Below are 13,932 nucleotides of genomic sequence, written 5' to 3'. Positions count from 1 at the left end.
AGCTATTCAGCTTCCTGTACTGTTGTCATAATGTGAAACTTTACAAAAACTAACATGCATGTATATGGGCTGTAGGATGAAACCAAGAGAAAACACTTATTGGTCCAGGGAGAATATGCAAATTCATTTTAAACTGTTTTATTATTTCAAGTGTGTGTTTAGTTTGCGCCTGTGCACACGAGCTAGAACAAACAAAATAGATTTTAATGCAATTATATATAAGACACTTGTAAAATCAATCAGACTTATCCTGTAGTGCTGTTAAAATAATTTTTAAAAATTTCTAAGTAAACTACAAAACATCAGCACAATTTAACTCTAAGTCTGGAAAATTATTAAATTCTTGTATTAACTTTTACCCTAAAGTGATAATGTAGATGTTTATATCTCCACAAAGAATTCTATGTGCTGTCTATATTTTGTTATCAATGATAAATATGATCTTTCAGACAGGAAATGGAAGTCAGTTTTAAAAAATGATATTCTAATAAGGTGACTTTACTACACCGTGCTTACTAATTAGAGCGTCGGCTGGGGCGGGGGTAGAATAGTGGCCTTTATGTGTGGAATTTGCATGCTCTCCCTGTGTATGTGTGGGTTGTCTGCAGGTAGAATATTAAATAATGTAAACATGTTAATCTGAATTATCTCATATGTAACTGAATCACTTTAAAAAACAAAAGTAACAGCAAAGCATAAAGATATATTGATACAGCCAAACTCCTTCTAAAGCTGATGGTCGCTTTCCTGGCTTTTTGCTCATCTGACAAAATCACCCTTCAAATGACTTAAAGAAAAGGTCTTACATGTACAATGATCTCTCACAGAGAAAGTTAGGAGCAGCAGATATCAAATGTTTTTTCACACGTGACAGCTCCACTGTGTCAGGCTTTCTTTCTTCTGTGGATAACTTGATTATCCTGCCATACATGTATACTGGAACAAGGATGGTGGTCGCGTTAAACAGTCAGGTTGAACACCTACTGTAGTTCCACCCAGTTGTTCATACTGAAGAAAGATATATAATTTATTTAGTGATAAGTTATGGTTTACAGTCATTCAGTCTCACATCCAACACAACCTGGTAACTTGACATTAAACCCCCAAAAAAAATAAAATAAAATTGGTAAAACAGTTTTAAAATGCTTAACAAACTGAAATGTTCAATTGAGATCTTAAAAAATTGTGCTTGAAGACTGAATTAAATCTTAATCTCTGATATATATTTAGCATATTTTATGATGTTGCGACAACCCCACCATCATTTTTTGTATACTGAAATTCTCTAGCTGTTTTGTTATGACTTCATGCTTCATAATAACAGGATAAGTTGAAAAGGTCTTCAGGTTTTTAAAGGTACACAATTTGTGCTGAATATGAGGATCTGTTCTGTCTGATATTGTCTGTAATTGTTGTGTTAATTCTAGCAGGTTTTTAAAGCTCTCATATGACAAAGATGCTGAGTGTGATTGACACATGGTGGGGTCACACTTTGACTCCTCCCCCTGAGCAGCCTCTTTAATTCCTGTGAGAGGATGCTTGGGTAGTAACAGTCCCAGGGCACAATGCGTGGCTCATGTTCATCTGACAGACGTGCTCTCTGCTCCACTGCTGCGTTCATTCAACCTGCTGCTCTTCTGTAAGTACTGCAGGTCAGGATCATTACAATTTCTAAAGAACAGTGTGATGAAGGGAGAGTTGTCTCCACTGGTTTAATTAATCACCAGGACTTATGAATGAAAACATATCGTACACAACGGGGACAGAAAGAGGCAGGACACATCATTGTATTAGGTAAGTTTTAGCTTTTGAAAATAAATGTTATTAATGCAAGTCTGCTGCAAAAGAAGTTTGCAATGCTTTCTAAACTGAATTGAAAAGTTTTTCTAACTGTTCAGGAACTGATTGATATATTATTTCATGCAAATTATGCATTAGGTATTTTAAGTTGTGGATTCCTACCACGTCCTGATTGAGTTAAATATTGTTGCATGCTTTGACATGTTGGTATGATCATTTGCCCTCATACACAATGCTTACAGAATGCTCTGTATGGCATTTTGTCATGGAAAGTCACTAGCTTAAAGTCCTAGAGGAGGTTTAAATGTCTTGCCCAAAGGCTGCTGTTCTGATATATTCTGCTGGTTCAATACATTCTCAGCGACATGCACACACCAGGAATATATAAATAGTCTAATAATTTCTCTCATTTTTCTTTTTGCCAGGAGGATCCTGTCCTGGTGTGACTGTCGGAGCATAATGGTGGCTTTTAAAGGGATCTGGACCAAAGACTTCTGGAGGGCTGTGTCTGGAGAATATTTGGCCACCCTCCTCTTTGTCCTTCTCGGCCTGGGCTCCACTATCAACTGGCCTGCAGGGGAGGAGAAGTCTCCCCCAGCTGACCTGGTCCTCATCTCTCTGTGCTTTGGCCTCAGCATTGCCACTATGGTGCAGTGTTTTGGTCACATCAGTGGTGGACACATCAACCCAGCTGTTACTGCAGCTATGGTTGTAACTAGAAAACTGAGCCTGGCAAAGGCTGTGTTCTATGTGGTGGCTCAGTGCCTGGGAGCTATTACCGGAGCTGGGATTCTCCACTTAGTCACACCTGCTGCTGTTAGAGGATCCCTTGGAGTAACCACGGTAACAACTTAACCATCTCCAATTTTAATGCTGTGCAAACATATGAGATAAGTTCTCCTTTTGTTCATAAGAAAAATCTTTCTTTTAAGGTGAACTCTAACATCTCAGTGGGACATGCCCTTGTTGTGGAGCTCCTCATCACATTTGAACTGGTCCTTACTGTTTTTGCAACCTGTGATCCCAAACGTACAGACCTAGGTGGCTCTGCAAGCCTGGCCATTGGCTTTGCTGTGGCTATAGGTCATTTATTTGCAGTAAGTAACTTCCAGTGTTTAAGTTACATAAAAATGTAACAGCATCTATGAGCAGTGATGCATTGAAAGAGAGATATAATAAGTTGGAAACATAGAAATTTCATAACAGTAAATCAGCCATACAAACCTCCCACAAGCTCAAAAACATTAGCTAACTCCAGTAGCAGTGAAACACAGATTTAAAGATATATCAGTCACTCATAATACTTCCAACATTAAAAACCACAGAACAAGACTAGTTCTAAGATCAATCATGTTTAGCTGAGTGAGTACATGTGCTTCAAGCATGTATTTTTCAATGTGTGATACTGTACTCTTCTCAGTAATTCACACCCACAAGTACAGATCTTTATTGGAGGCTGCCATCGCATGGCAACCGATCTCCAGGGGCTTCCTGAGCCCTGCAGTGCAAATGAATGCACAGGGAAATAGATGTTATCTCTCACACTGCTCTACTGAGCTCTGCTTAGGTGTGTTTCGCCAGTGTATACGTAATAAACATATAATACAGCTTTTATAAACCGTATATCAAAAGATTACAGTGAGCCAAATAAGAAGAATCGTACACCAATGTGCATGTCTGTTGTTAAGATGTACTTTTAATGTTTCATCTTTTAGACTAAAGCAGTGCTGTTATTTGTCTTAGATTCCTTACACAGGAGCCAGCATGAACCCAGCTCGTTCCTTTGGACCTGCCATGGTCACACTTAACTTTGAGAACCACTGGGTAAGATAAGAAGAAACATTCAAAAGTTTTTTATGGCCAAAAGATAACTTAGTTATTCCCTACAGTGAGCGCTTTGTATAAGAAATGAGTTAACTAGTACAAATATTATGTCATGGTTTTGTCACATTCCATGAAATACATAGCAGTTAATCTTATAGATTTATTTGAAATGTGCAATATATTTTAGTAGACATCAGCATCTATAATATAGATGATGCAAGTCAAAGCAAATCCATAACTGATTTTAATTGGATTAAATATTCATTTTAAAAATTCATTAACCATTTGTAATTTCATGCAAGAAATTAACTGATGGGGAAATAAAAAGTAGCCAAATGTTTACCTCATGCTTCATAATAAGATGCCACAACAGAAGGTGTTAGGAGCATGAGTCCTTTTCTGTATCCAGGTGATAATTTTTCATGAGCTATTTGTAGACAGCACGATGTCACGTTGAGTGTGTGTATGTGTGCAGCACACTTTAGTCATTTGTATGTTTCAAGTGGTTTAACAATTTTTTTTACTCCCCTGTCCAATATCTTAATTTGAACTTTCAATTGTGCACCCAGCATAACAAATATTCTGACTGCATACTGATGTTTTTATTAGAATCAGATCACAATTTACTGAACTCCTGACTTCAGTCTTAAATTTGCATATCAGAACTAGTGTCAACATTAGAACTAGAAATATGTCTTGTTATCTAATATAATTCAAAGTATCCCTGATTCCTGGTTGATATTTTACAATTTAACTAAGACTATATAAAGGAGTAGCCTCTGCTTGACAAATGCTTTCATGTCTCTCATGAGACAGCTGACTAATTAAAGGTGTTTCCCTCACTGTTATTGGTAGGTATACTGGCTCGGTCCCATCCTGGGAGGCATCTTGGCTGCAGGTTTGTATGAGTACCTGTACTGCCCTGACCCTGAGATAAAGAAGGGACTAAAACGAGTCTTTAAAAAAGACCAATCAGGGAAATACAAGGAGGTGGACACTGAGGACCTCGCCATCAAGCCAGGTTCATTCCATAGCATCAATCTAGAGAAAGCTGAGAAAAAGGATCATTTCCAGGACTCGACAGGAGAAGTGCTGTCCTCTGTATGACTATCACGTGCACTGGAAATGGAGACCAATTTGTAGAAGAGAGGGACAATCAAACTTTGGAGAACCCATCTTGAGTCTGACCCCTTCCCCAGAGGTGTTGCTCTCAAAGCAGAAAATTCTGTCAATGACACAACAGAGTAGTATTACTTTTAGTGTCATAAAGCTAATACGATATTATGGCTCAATTCCACAAACATCTGCAACCCGTTCAATACTCTTCCCGAGAACCTCGCTGAATGATTTCACAGCAGTGTTGTCATGCAGTGCACATTGCATGCTGCAGAATGACAGCTTGCAATACATTGTGTTAAGGAGATATGTGTAGGGTCAACCAATTATGTGGGGTCATCACGCTGAATTGGAGAAGTGAGGAAGAAAATGCAGCCTTGTTATTTTTGGATTAGTGTCACATTTGGTCTGCTCTCTGTATTTATAATAAAAGGAGAGATTGTCCTTGTGAACATTAATCACATTACAGATTCCAAGCAATGTAAAGAGGCTATGGCAAGTTCTAATAACAAAGTTGCATCACAGTGCGCTCCGTTTTCAGTGCACTAATCAGGGAAACAACTTGTTTATTTTATGGAAACACTGTGTTTTTCTTTTTGTGTTTGGTTTTTGATCCATTTCCCCTTTGCTGTCTGTTGCAATAAAATGATGTTGCTATTGTTTGGTGAAAATTGTGCACTTAGTTCTTCATTGTAGATTTCGATTTTGTTGTTTTCTTTTCTTTTCCTCTGTAACACATCCTATTTCTCTGTGTGATCTGCTGTAAACTGTGCTTCAGTATCTAATTTATTGATAGAGCATTTGGCTGATCTCTGTCATTGATTTTAATGTTGCAAAACAGTTGTGGTCACCAATTGGAAGCATAATAAAATATGTAAATATATACTCGTTTGTAATAACAATAATGCTTTTCTGAGTATTACCTAAGGATTTTAGATTATTTGTGTTTGATTTTTCTTAATCAGTATGTTCCATCACACTAAAGGGAGAGCTGCAGAAACTGAGTGTAGCATCCACATTGTGATAAGAATCAAATGACTTCATGATTTTTCTCTTTGGTCACTTGCAGCAGGTGCTAGGCATTTTGGGAAGAGAGGTTCAGAGCAGTGATGGATTATATCATCTATCTCTGGATTAGACCTCCCTATTGTTTATATAAATGTCCATTTTGTCTGCTCTTTGCAAGTTATGTCTCTGAGAATAGTCCCATGCAATGTTATTTGCTCATAACAAGGCAAAGGGAATGACACCACTTTATAACAAATAGAGGCAATCTGTATTGTGTACACTTAATTTCCTTTGCTGAAAATAAAGGAGTTCTGTACTGTGGAAGACCCTGCTGCAAGTGACATATGTGACTCAGATATATTTCTTTTACAAGGTTAGTTTACATGAACATGCCAGATGCTAATCAAATTTGTATTTATTCCCACATGGACCAACTTTTCTCCAGCTTGAGTGCACTTTATATGTGTGACAATAGCCTCACCTAAAGGCCAGGCTGTGAACTACTTACTTTTTAGAAGTTCTCCTGTTTGATTTTGTCCAGGGGAGGGCAGCCATGAGCCTTGAATGGGCAAGTACTACTACAGGCTCGAGTAGACACATGTCAGTATTATTCAAAGGTCTATGCTGCATTTCATTTGAAATGTGTCCAGGTCATTAATTCAGAACTACACAGGAGGATTAAGTGTTGCATCGCCTCCATAACAAAGAGCCAGCAGCCAAATAGGAGCATAAGCAACTTTTTTTTTTTTTGGTCACTTTATATTCTTTGCACTTTTTACATTTTTTTGTAAATGTTGTTTTGGAAAGTGCAGGGATATTTTCACTCAACCTGTCATGATTAAGTTGTGTTCCAGTACTTTTCTGTACATAAGCTTAAAGTGTTTCAGTGTTGCTGCAGCACCTTCCTTTACCTCAATATTGCCTGGGGGCCTTAAGGCTTCAGTGGCTAGAGGCCAGCATTCTATCAGCTCCTTTTAATCATCTTTATAGCCCAGATAAATGAGTGCATAAATCTGGTGTTCCTTGTTTTTGTGATTTTTCACTGGAATCTCTCAAATTAGATTTGCTAGTGTGCTCATCTGGAGATTACAGGTAGGAGGACACGTGACATTTGCAGTCCATTTTCCATATATGGAAAATACTCTCAGACACTTAACATGGTTTCTTTATTAATCAATTAAGGTATTTACTCTTTACTAGAGAATGTCATAGCTTTCACAATCTTGCATAAATGAGAGAGTTGTACAGTGGCATTCAAAGCATGAGATTGTGAGATTGCATCAGATGCAGTGCATGCAGTGGGTGTTTATAAACTTCCAAAGGGTTGTTACAGACACCTCATTTAGGAAAAACAAATAAAAAGTGGCAGAAAATAATGGGAAAACTTTGTAATTTTTCTTTGATTGTTAACATCTTGAATAGCTAAGCAGCAAGCTGTTGAACAGAAAACTCATAAGGCATGAAAAATGCTCATTGCTGTTGCCTCCTCGAATATTCACATTGATTGCCAAAACCAACAATAACTATGTGATGGTATTATTGCTGTAACTAGAGATTCACAATTACATGATATTAATGCCAGTAAAGTCTAATCTATATCATCAGACAGATTTATAAGGGTTAAAAAAAACTAATATTTGTTTAACATAACAGAGAGGGCAAAAAGATAAAACACATACCTTAAAGATCATTAGCAATTAATATTTGGGGATTCATGAAGAAAAACAGCGTTAAACACTTGTTTAATAATTCATACTATAAACAAGAAAGTCTCCCACTTCCTTAATAATTTAAACGTAAGCTAATGTTGATTTATTCAGGAAGGTCTCTGCCACCAGCACTGCCTGGAGTGCCCAAATTTGAATTAAAGTAGGACAGTAGCAGGCGAGTCTGTAATAACATTTGTATAATTTTATTATTGCTCTGGGCTCAGTTCATTTCCTCCTCCAGTAGCTGCGTGAAATTGTTTGATTCTGGAAACTGCCTTGAGTCTGCGGCTCTGGGGTTGGAGGGTGGTACAGGAACAGGAAGGCATGCGACACTCTCCGTCTGATGCTGTCAGACACATAAACACAGACCTTGTACACACACACAGGCATATGCAGAGAGTAAGAGATAAATAACTTTGTTATTCTGGGTTTTGTAATACTGTTACATTGGCTCACTTAATAACTCAAGCTGTCTTGAGAATATGATTGATATTTTCACTCACCTTGTCACTCATGATAAATATTTTACAGCATTTATCTGCAATAGCTGGAAAGAGGAATACCTCATTGATTATGTTATAACATTATGAAAATATGAGTTTGTGTTTTTATCCCTTTCCAGTAAGGAAATTTTTTATTTTTTTGCTAAATTTCAGTCAGGTTAAGAGAGATTGTTGCTTTGCAAAGAGCTACTTTAATGACATCGGACCTTGTTTTTATAACTTTACAGCAAACTAAGTTTAATTGTGTTTGTGTCATGAGGAAGAATTAAATTCTGTAATAGTTTGAGGGGGTTTACACAGCTATCTAGTCTTATCATGTGATTTCCGGTTTGTAGCCATATACCATATTGTGATTTTGTTTACCAATGATGGGACTATCATTTCCAAAATGGTAATTTACAAAACTCTGATTACTCTAACACAAACAATCAAGTTTGGGAGGTATTAGCTCATGTAACACACACCTGAGACCCCGGTGGCTTTGACAGGAAGGGAGGGTGGAGAAGTTCTGATTGGTTTCCTCAAGGCTCTGCTTCCAACTTCCCACCCGCGCACATTCCCTCACTGCTCCTCATCCTCCCCCTTCAATTCCTTTATGCAGAACAGCCCAAACTGCAGTTTGATGAAACACATTTGTTTGACTTAACTCTTGCCTCACCATCACGGCTAAATCTCAAAGGCCTGTCGGTGTAATGTGGCCCAACAGCAATTGGGTTAATGAGAGGATATATGTACAAGTGTGGGACTTGACCTGAGGAGCTGTTTTCCATTTGGGTTTGGTCTGCTCATGTTATTAGGGAAACCTTTATTATTGTTGCCCTCTAGTGGGAACCATATAATAGGATTACATTTTATTAGCGCCTCCCAGCATTACCCAGGCAGCCCCCACCTCTTGTCTCTGTTCCCCCTTATAGTTGTGTCACTGACTCCTGTGTCCACTGTAGGTGGGATGGGTGCGTTTAGGGCTCAAAGGGGAGCCAACAAGTAGGGAAACAAGCCTTGTTGTTGTTCAGAAACAAATTATGACACTTGTCAATGCTAAATCTTGATTTTTGGTCAAAGAGCTCCTTAAACAATTTAATCAGGATGATAGACTTTATCATGTGTCAACTGTAATAACCGTAGTGTAACAACAAGGCAGAACATGAACATATATACACAAATTTCAGAGTTTGCATGGTTCATGTTTGTTTTAGAAGGACATGAACAAAAACACATCTTTGTACTGACACTTGCTTCTTGTCTTTGCTACTACTAACTAAATAACAGAGCTCCGTGGTCATGGAATTACCGCCATTACTTTGTAGCCCTCCAAGGCCATACTGGTATGACTAGCACTACACTACAGCAACAGAGACATTCTCCAAAGCTAAATTTCATTGTGCCAAAGATAATATTTGATGAACAGTTCTGGCCTGAAACTGTACAACCCTGCAGGGCAGACTGAGTCAGAATCTGGAACAGCTTCAGCACTTTCCCTTATCCATCCCACTCCCTTACATAACCACAGGCCATTAGAGGGGTGTGGCGGCAGTTATTAACAAAGTCTCAGGCAAAACCTACATCACTCTGTTTGCAAGGCCCAATGAGCAGTGGTTTTTCACAATACTTAACTACTTGCATATTATGTGACACAATAAATTGTTCAATGCCCATCCCTGAAAAGTTTTTCTCCATACAGTATATTGCTACAGCAATGCTTGTTGCCCTCTGTTTTAGGGGTTTGTTCTAACTTGTTGTCTTCTAAAGAAACAAGAGGTTAGCACAACCAAAAATCCAACAATCCAAGCCAGCAATCATCAAAAAATCTGCAGGTCTGGAGTGTCACTGAACACCCATCTCTAATGTATTTTAAATGTGTCTTTGTCCTTTTTCATCTAACTTTACCTGGTGTTGCATCTAACAGTGATAGAGCTCCGTCTAATTAACTCTTGGTGAATGTGTCTAAATGGAACTCGTTGCAAATGCTATTTTGGTTGCCCGGATTCTGGTGATGTGAGGAGACCCAGTGGGGCCTCTAGTTACCATTGGTTTTCCATGTAAGGTTTGGTGTAAAAGACCCCAAAGGTACCTCTCCTAAAATGTTTAATCTGGTCTGATGAGGTAGCTGCTCATTCTTTGTTTTAGGTGTGCCAAATTAGCCACAAGGCAGGTATTACACAAATGTGTTGCATGATGATGGCATCAAGTAGTGGAGGAAGAGCCAGCAATACAAATAAGACACTGCAGTAACACGTTCAAGGTATGGGAAAATCCATTCAGCCAAAACATTTAAGCAAATGTTACCTTTAATATAACAATGACAAAAGTAGTCTATGCATGAAATTTGCACTCTATCTTTAAACTTATCTAGACTGCTGTCTGCTTTTAATTATTTAGATCTAGTTCTTTTGTATGATTTTATATATTTTTTGTGGTCTTTGAAACCTTTTTAATTATCTTTTAACAGAAATAGTTTCTGCATTGTTTGTTTCTGTGTTTACATGTTCTTTCTTTTTATGTAAATCACACTGTATTGCTTTTATGTACAAAATGCACTATATAAATAAATTTGCCTCTTTCATTCAATGATGCAAAATTCCAGCTTAAATCACTTGCTTGAAGTTACATGTTAGCATGTTTATAATATATAACTCATGTATTTTCTGTTTGTTTGGAGTGCTGGTTGCTCAAGTCCTTATATATGACTGCTTGTGTATGTGATGCAATATGGAGGTGACCTGTAGAGGCAGTGTAGGGATAAATTCACCATCCTTATTTCAGGGAACTTACAGTACGGGGTGTCTCCAAGTGTATTGTTTAATTCCTGAAAACTCAGAAATTCTGTATGAAATTCTGTATGTAGAAAACATTTGTTTTCTTTTTTCCTAGTGAAATTCTGCTGCAACAGGAACTATAGCCACACAGGCAAGTCAGCGCTATAAGGGCAAAAGGGACAGAATTTCTGCCAAAAGTGAGCTTTCTCCATCTTAAGGGTCAAAAACTGCTGTCCACATAGTAACTATATGAACAGTGAGGTAGATTTTATCACTTGCCTTCATCTCTGTAAGGCACAAGATGGCTTTGTCATTCATCTTTGATAGGAAGTAGGAAGGCTGACGGTTTTTTCAAGGGACATTGTGTAAAAATTACTGCCATCTAACGCTCGAAGTGTGTATCGCAATCTAACGTTGAGTGCATTCTAGCATCTCACTTTCTTAAACCCGTACTGGAACAACAGTAGCCGCCATCAGCCAAAAAGCCTCGACCGCACAGATGAAAGCGTATCATCCGATCAAGTGTTCACTCAGGTGAAGAAGTTTCCTTTGGATCATAATTGGTCAGGGGGAAAACATCTGGAGGACGAAAATTCTCTGTCAGCTATGGTTCCTCTGTGTTTAGAAGGAAGATTTGTTCTCACGTGAGGAGCGGATCTCGATGGGGAAACTGGCCTCGACACAGCACCAGCTTTTTGTCACAGCAAAAGCCAGCTTGTAGTAAGTTAAACAGTTAAAGTTATATTAGTAGTATATATATATATATACATATATATATATATATATGTATATATATATATATATATATATATATATATATATATACATATATAATACTGTAGAAAAAAGGTTTGGAGAAGCATTGTAATACACCAATGATAACACATAAATAAATGCAAATATTTTGACCAGTAAACCACAGAAAATGTTACACAATATCCCCTTTAAGTGCAGTGTACAACTCCTGTGACTCATTTTTCAATAACCATGAATGAAAATTTCCATAAGTTTGTGTTTTGATTTATTTGATGAACGAAAGACCAGTTCTTTTGTCCATGTTTAGTTGGAGGTAATTAGGTGCACACCCTTTTGTCATGTGAGACTAATTGATATACTGTAAGCAGTAACAGCACAACTGATATTCACATGATTATGGGGAATGCTAAAATGCAGTACAGCAGACGGACAAGCACAGAAGCGTCATTACATCCACAAACCAACTTATAGCTGTCACCATGAGTCATAAACTGAAATAAATCACCACACACCACTACTCACAAACGATCAAGTTATGACTGCAAAACCTTTAACCCCTTACTTATCATTTTAGTATTTAAAAAAAGAAAGAATGGCTCCTCTTTCAAAAGCTAGTCTCACTGCAAGCTGTAACTTAAATGAATCGACAGCCAAACCTCTAATTATTCCTAGTTTTTCAAAGACATTACTGCAGTCAGTTTCTCAGAATTCCAGCAGGCAGAATGAGTTTTCCAGGCTTCCTCTTTTCTCCTTCCAGAGAGAGCATTTATAACCCTGTGATGTCATTCAGGTTAGGCCATTTTCGTTTGAGGCAAACTTACATCTGCAACTAATCTGGCTAATTTGTCCACTGAAATACGATTCAACCAGCTGCCACTTGTCGGTTATAACTGCTGTAAGCTAGGTCTAAAACAAGTTAAACACTATACAGAGACACTGAAACAATAGCATTTTTGTTTTTTTCAATAACACGCTGCATTTAGGAACCTTCATTCGTTAGTTTCATCAGCAGCTGATGCATATTTTGAATACTTTAGTGAGAGAATTGCATTAGGAATGAGTTCCATTTGTGCAGAAAATGGATAACGTATGGGATTTTAAGGCCTCTGGTGTTCTCAGCCAGACTAATGGCATAAAAATGTGCATGGATCCTCAACAGTTGAAGCACGGCATATAGAGCACCAGCCAGCAACCCCCAGGGCAAATAACTTCATCACAACACTTTAATCCTGAGTTCATTTTCCTATGGGACACACTGGTCAGAAAGTGGAAAGTTTAATGAGTGGATCAGATGGGATAACTGGCCAGTCCACAAAAGCAATCTTGTTTGTCATCTATGCAAGAAGGAAAAAAAAGTAATGAGAATGGAACTCTTTTGATGAAGAAAACTGGAAAATACTTTTGTATGCTTGCATCCATCAATCTCTGGTCTCCTGATGATGGTTTCTTATTCCAGTGTTGCTCAAACTTTAAAACAAATGTGGATTCAGTTTTCTCCCTGGATGAACATTAAAATACATGGTCCATGTGTAAATATTTGTCTCATCTGGGTGTTTTCTCCATTTTTTACACATGTGTCCCTGCCTCTCATGTTGGGTAATGTTACAACAACATGCTTAGATTGATTTACTTTCATAGCTGCTGTTAAAAAACAATAAAAAGAAAGAAGAGACAAGTTGATGCTCTCAACAGTAGGGGGAGTAAGAGGTATTTCAGCAGTACATGGCATGGAAAGAACTGTTAGGAATGTACAGGAATATAATAGTCAATTCTATCTCCAGATGTGCACCAAATAGCATTCCCAAGTCAGACAGAATAATTACACATGTTGACTTAAGAATTACTTTAAACATGTAATTCTTTTACTTTGTGCATCCCCCAAGTGATTCTAAAAGCCTCAGAAGTGCCTCAATCTTCCTGAAATCATGCATGGTTGAACATTTGAAATGAGCTCGCACATCACCCCCAGGCACTGATTCAGACTTGATTGGGGCAAGGCAAGCTGCAAGTGCTTATTTATACAACTACGTCATTTGGAGGTTGTCCAAAGGGAAAGAAGCAAGAGAGATTGCAAAGGAGAAGCTAGGAAGTGAGATTTTCATTAACCACATTCCATTTATTTAATAAGTTGATTCTGTGCTAATCAACAAGTAGTCTAAGGCACAATCACTATGTATGGCATACATAAAAACAAGCAGAATAGACAGGTTGGGTGTTTGAGAGGATAAGTGGGGAGGGTGGGTAGAATCAAAGGATTCTACCAACAATCTATATAATTATCATCATCTGCTCCTTTTCCTCCCTGGCAAAGAAACACTCCATCCATTTGTAGAAATTGCCCGGGGAAACGTTACATCAAAACTAATCATAACGATTAAAATCAGCTTCCCTGCAAGAAGGGGGCGATGGGCAAGTTAAAGGCAGAGGGGTGAGGGTGTTGTAAATGCAGAAAAAAATAAT

The 13,932-nt window shown here is 37.9% G+C and overlaps 1 protein-coding gene across 2 annotated transcripts; it reads left to right on the top strand.

Annotated features, from left to right (window-relative positions):
- The first annotated feature begins 2,244 nt into the window (after nt 1–2,244).
- On the top strand, nt 2,245–4,731 carry aqp4 (aquaporin 4). Of its 2 annotated transcripts, XM_041992647.1 has the most exons (4): nt 2,245–2,643; nt 2,733–2,897; nt 3,544–3,624; nt 4,480–4,731. In XM_041992647.1, the coding sequence occupies exons 1-4, from the start codon at nt 2,260–2,262 to the stop codon at nt 4,729–4,731; spliced, it is 882 nt and encodes a 293-aa protein (XP_041848581.1). In that variant the 5' UTR covers nt 2,245–2,259. The 2 variants fall into 2 exon arrangements, with proteins under 2 accessions (XP_041848581.1, XP_041848582.1); XM_041992648.1 differs by lacking the exon at nt 3,544–3,624 and having other exon boundaries at nt 2,260–2,643.
- Nucleotides 4,732–13,932: the final 9,201 nt, after the last annotated feature.

Source organism: Melanotaenia boesemani, chromosome 8, assembly GCF_017639745.1.
Source record: "Melanotaenia boesemani isolate fMelBoe1 chromosome 8, fMelBoe1.pri, whole genome shotgun sequence".
NCBI classification, from domain to species: domain Eukaryota; kingdom Metazoa; phylum Chordata; class Actinopteri; order Atheriniformes; family Melanotaeniidae; genus Melanotaenia; species Melanotaenia boesemani.
This window is presented reverse-complemented; position numbering and strand designations above follow the sequence as displayed.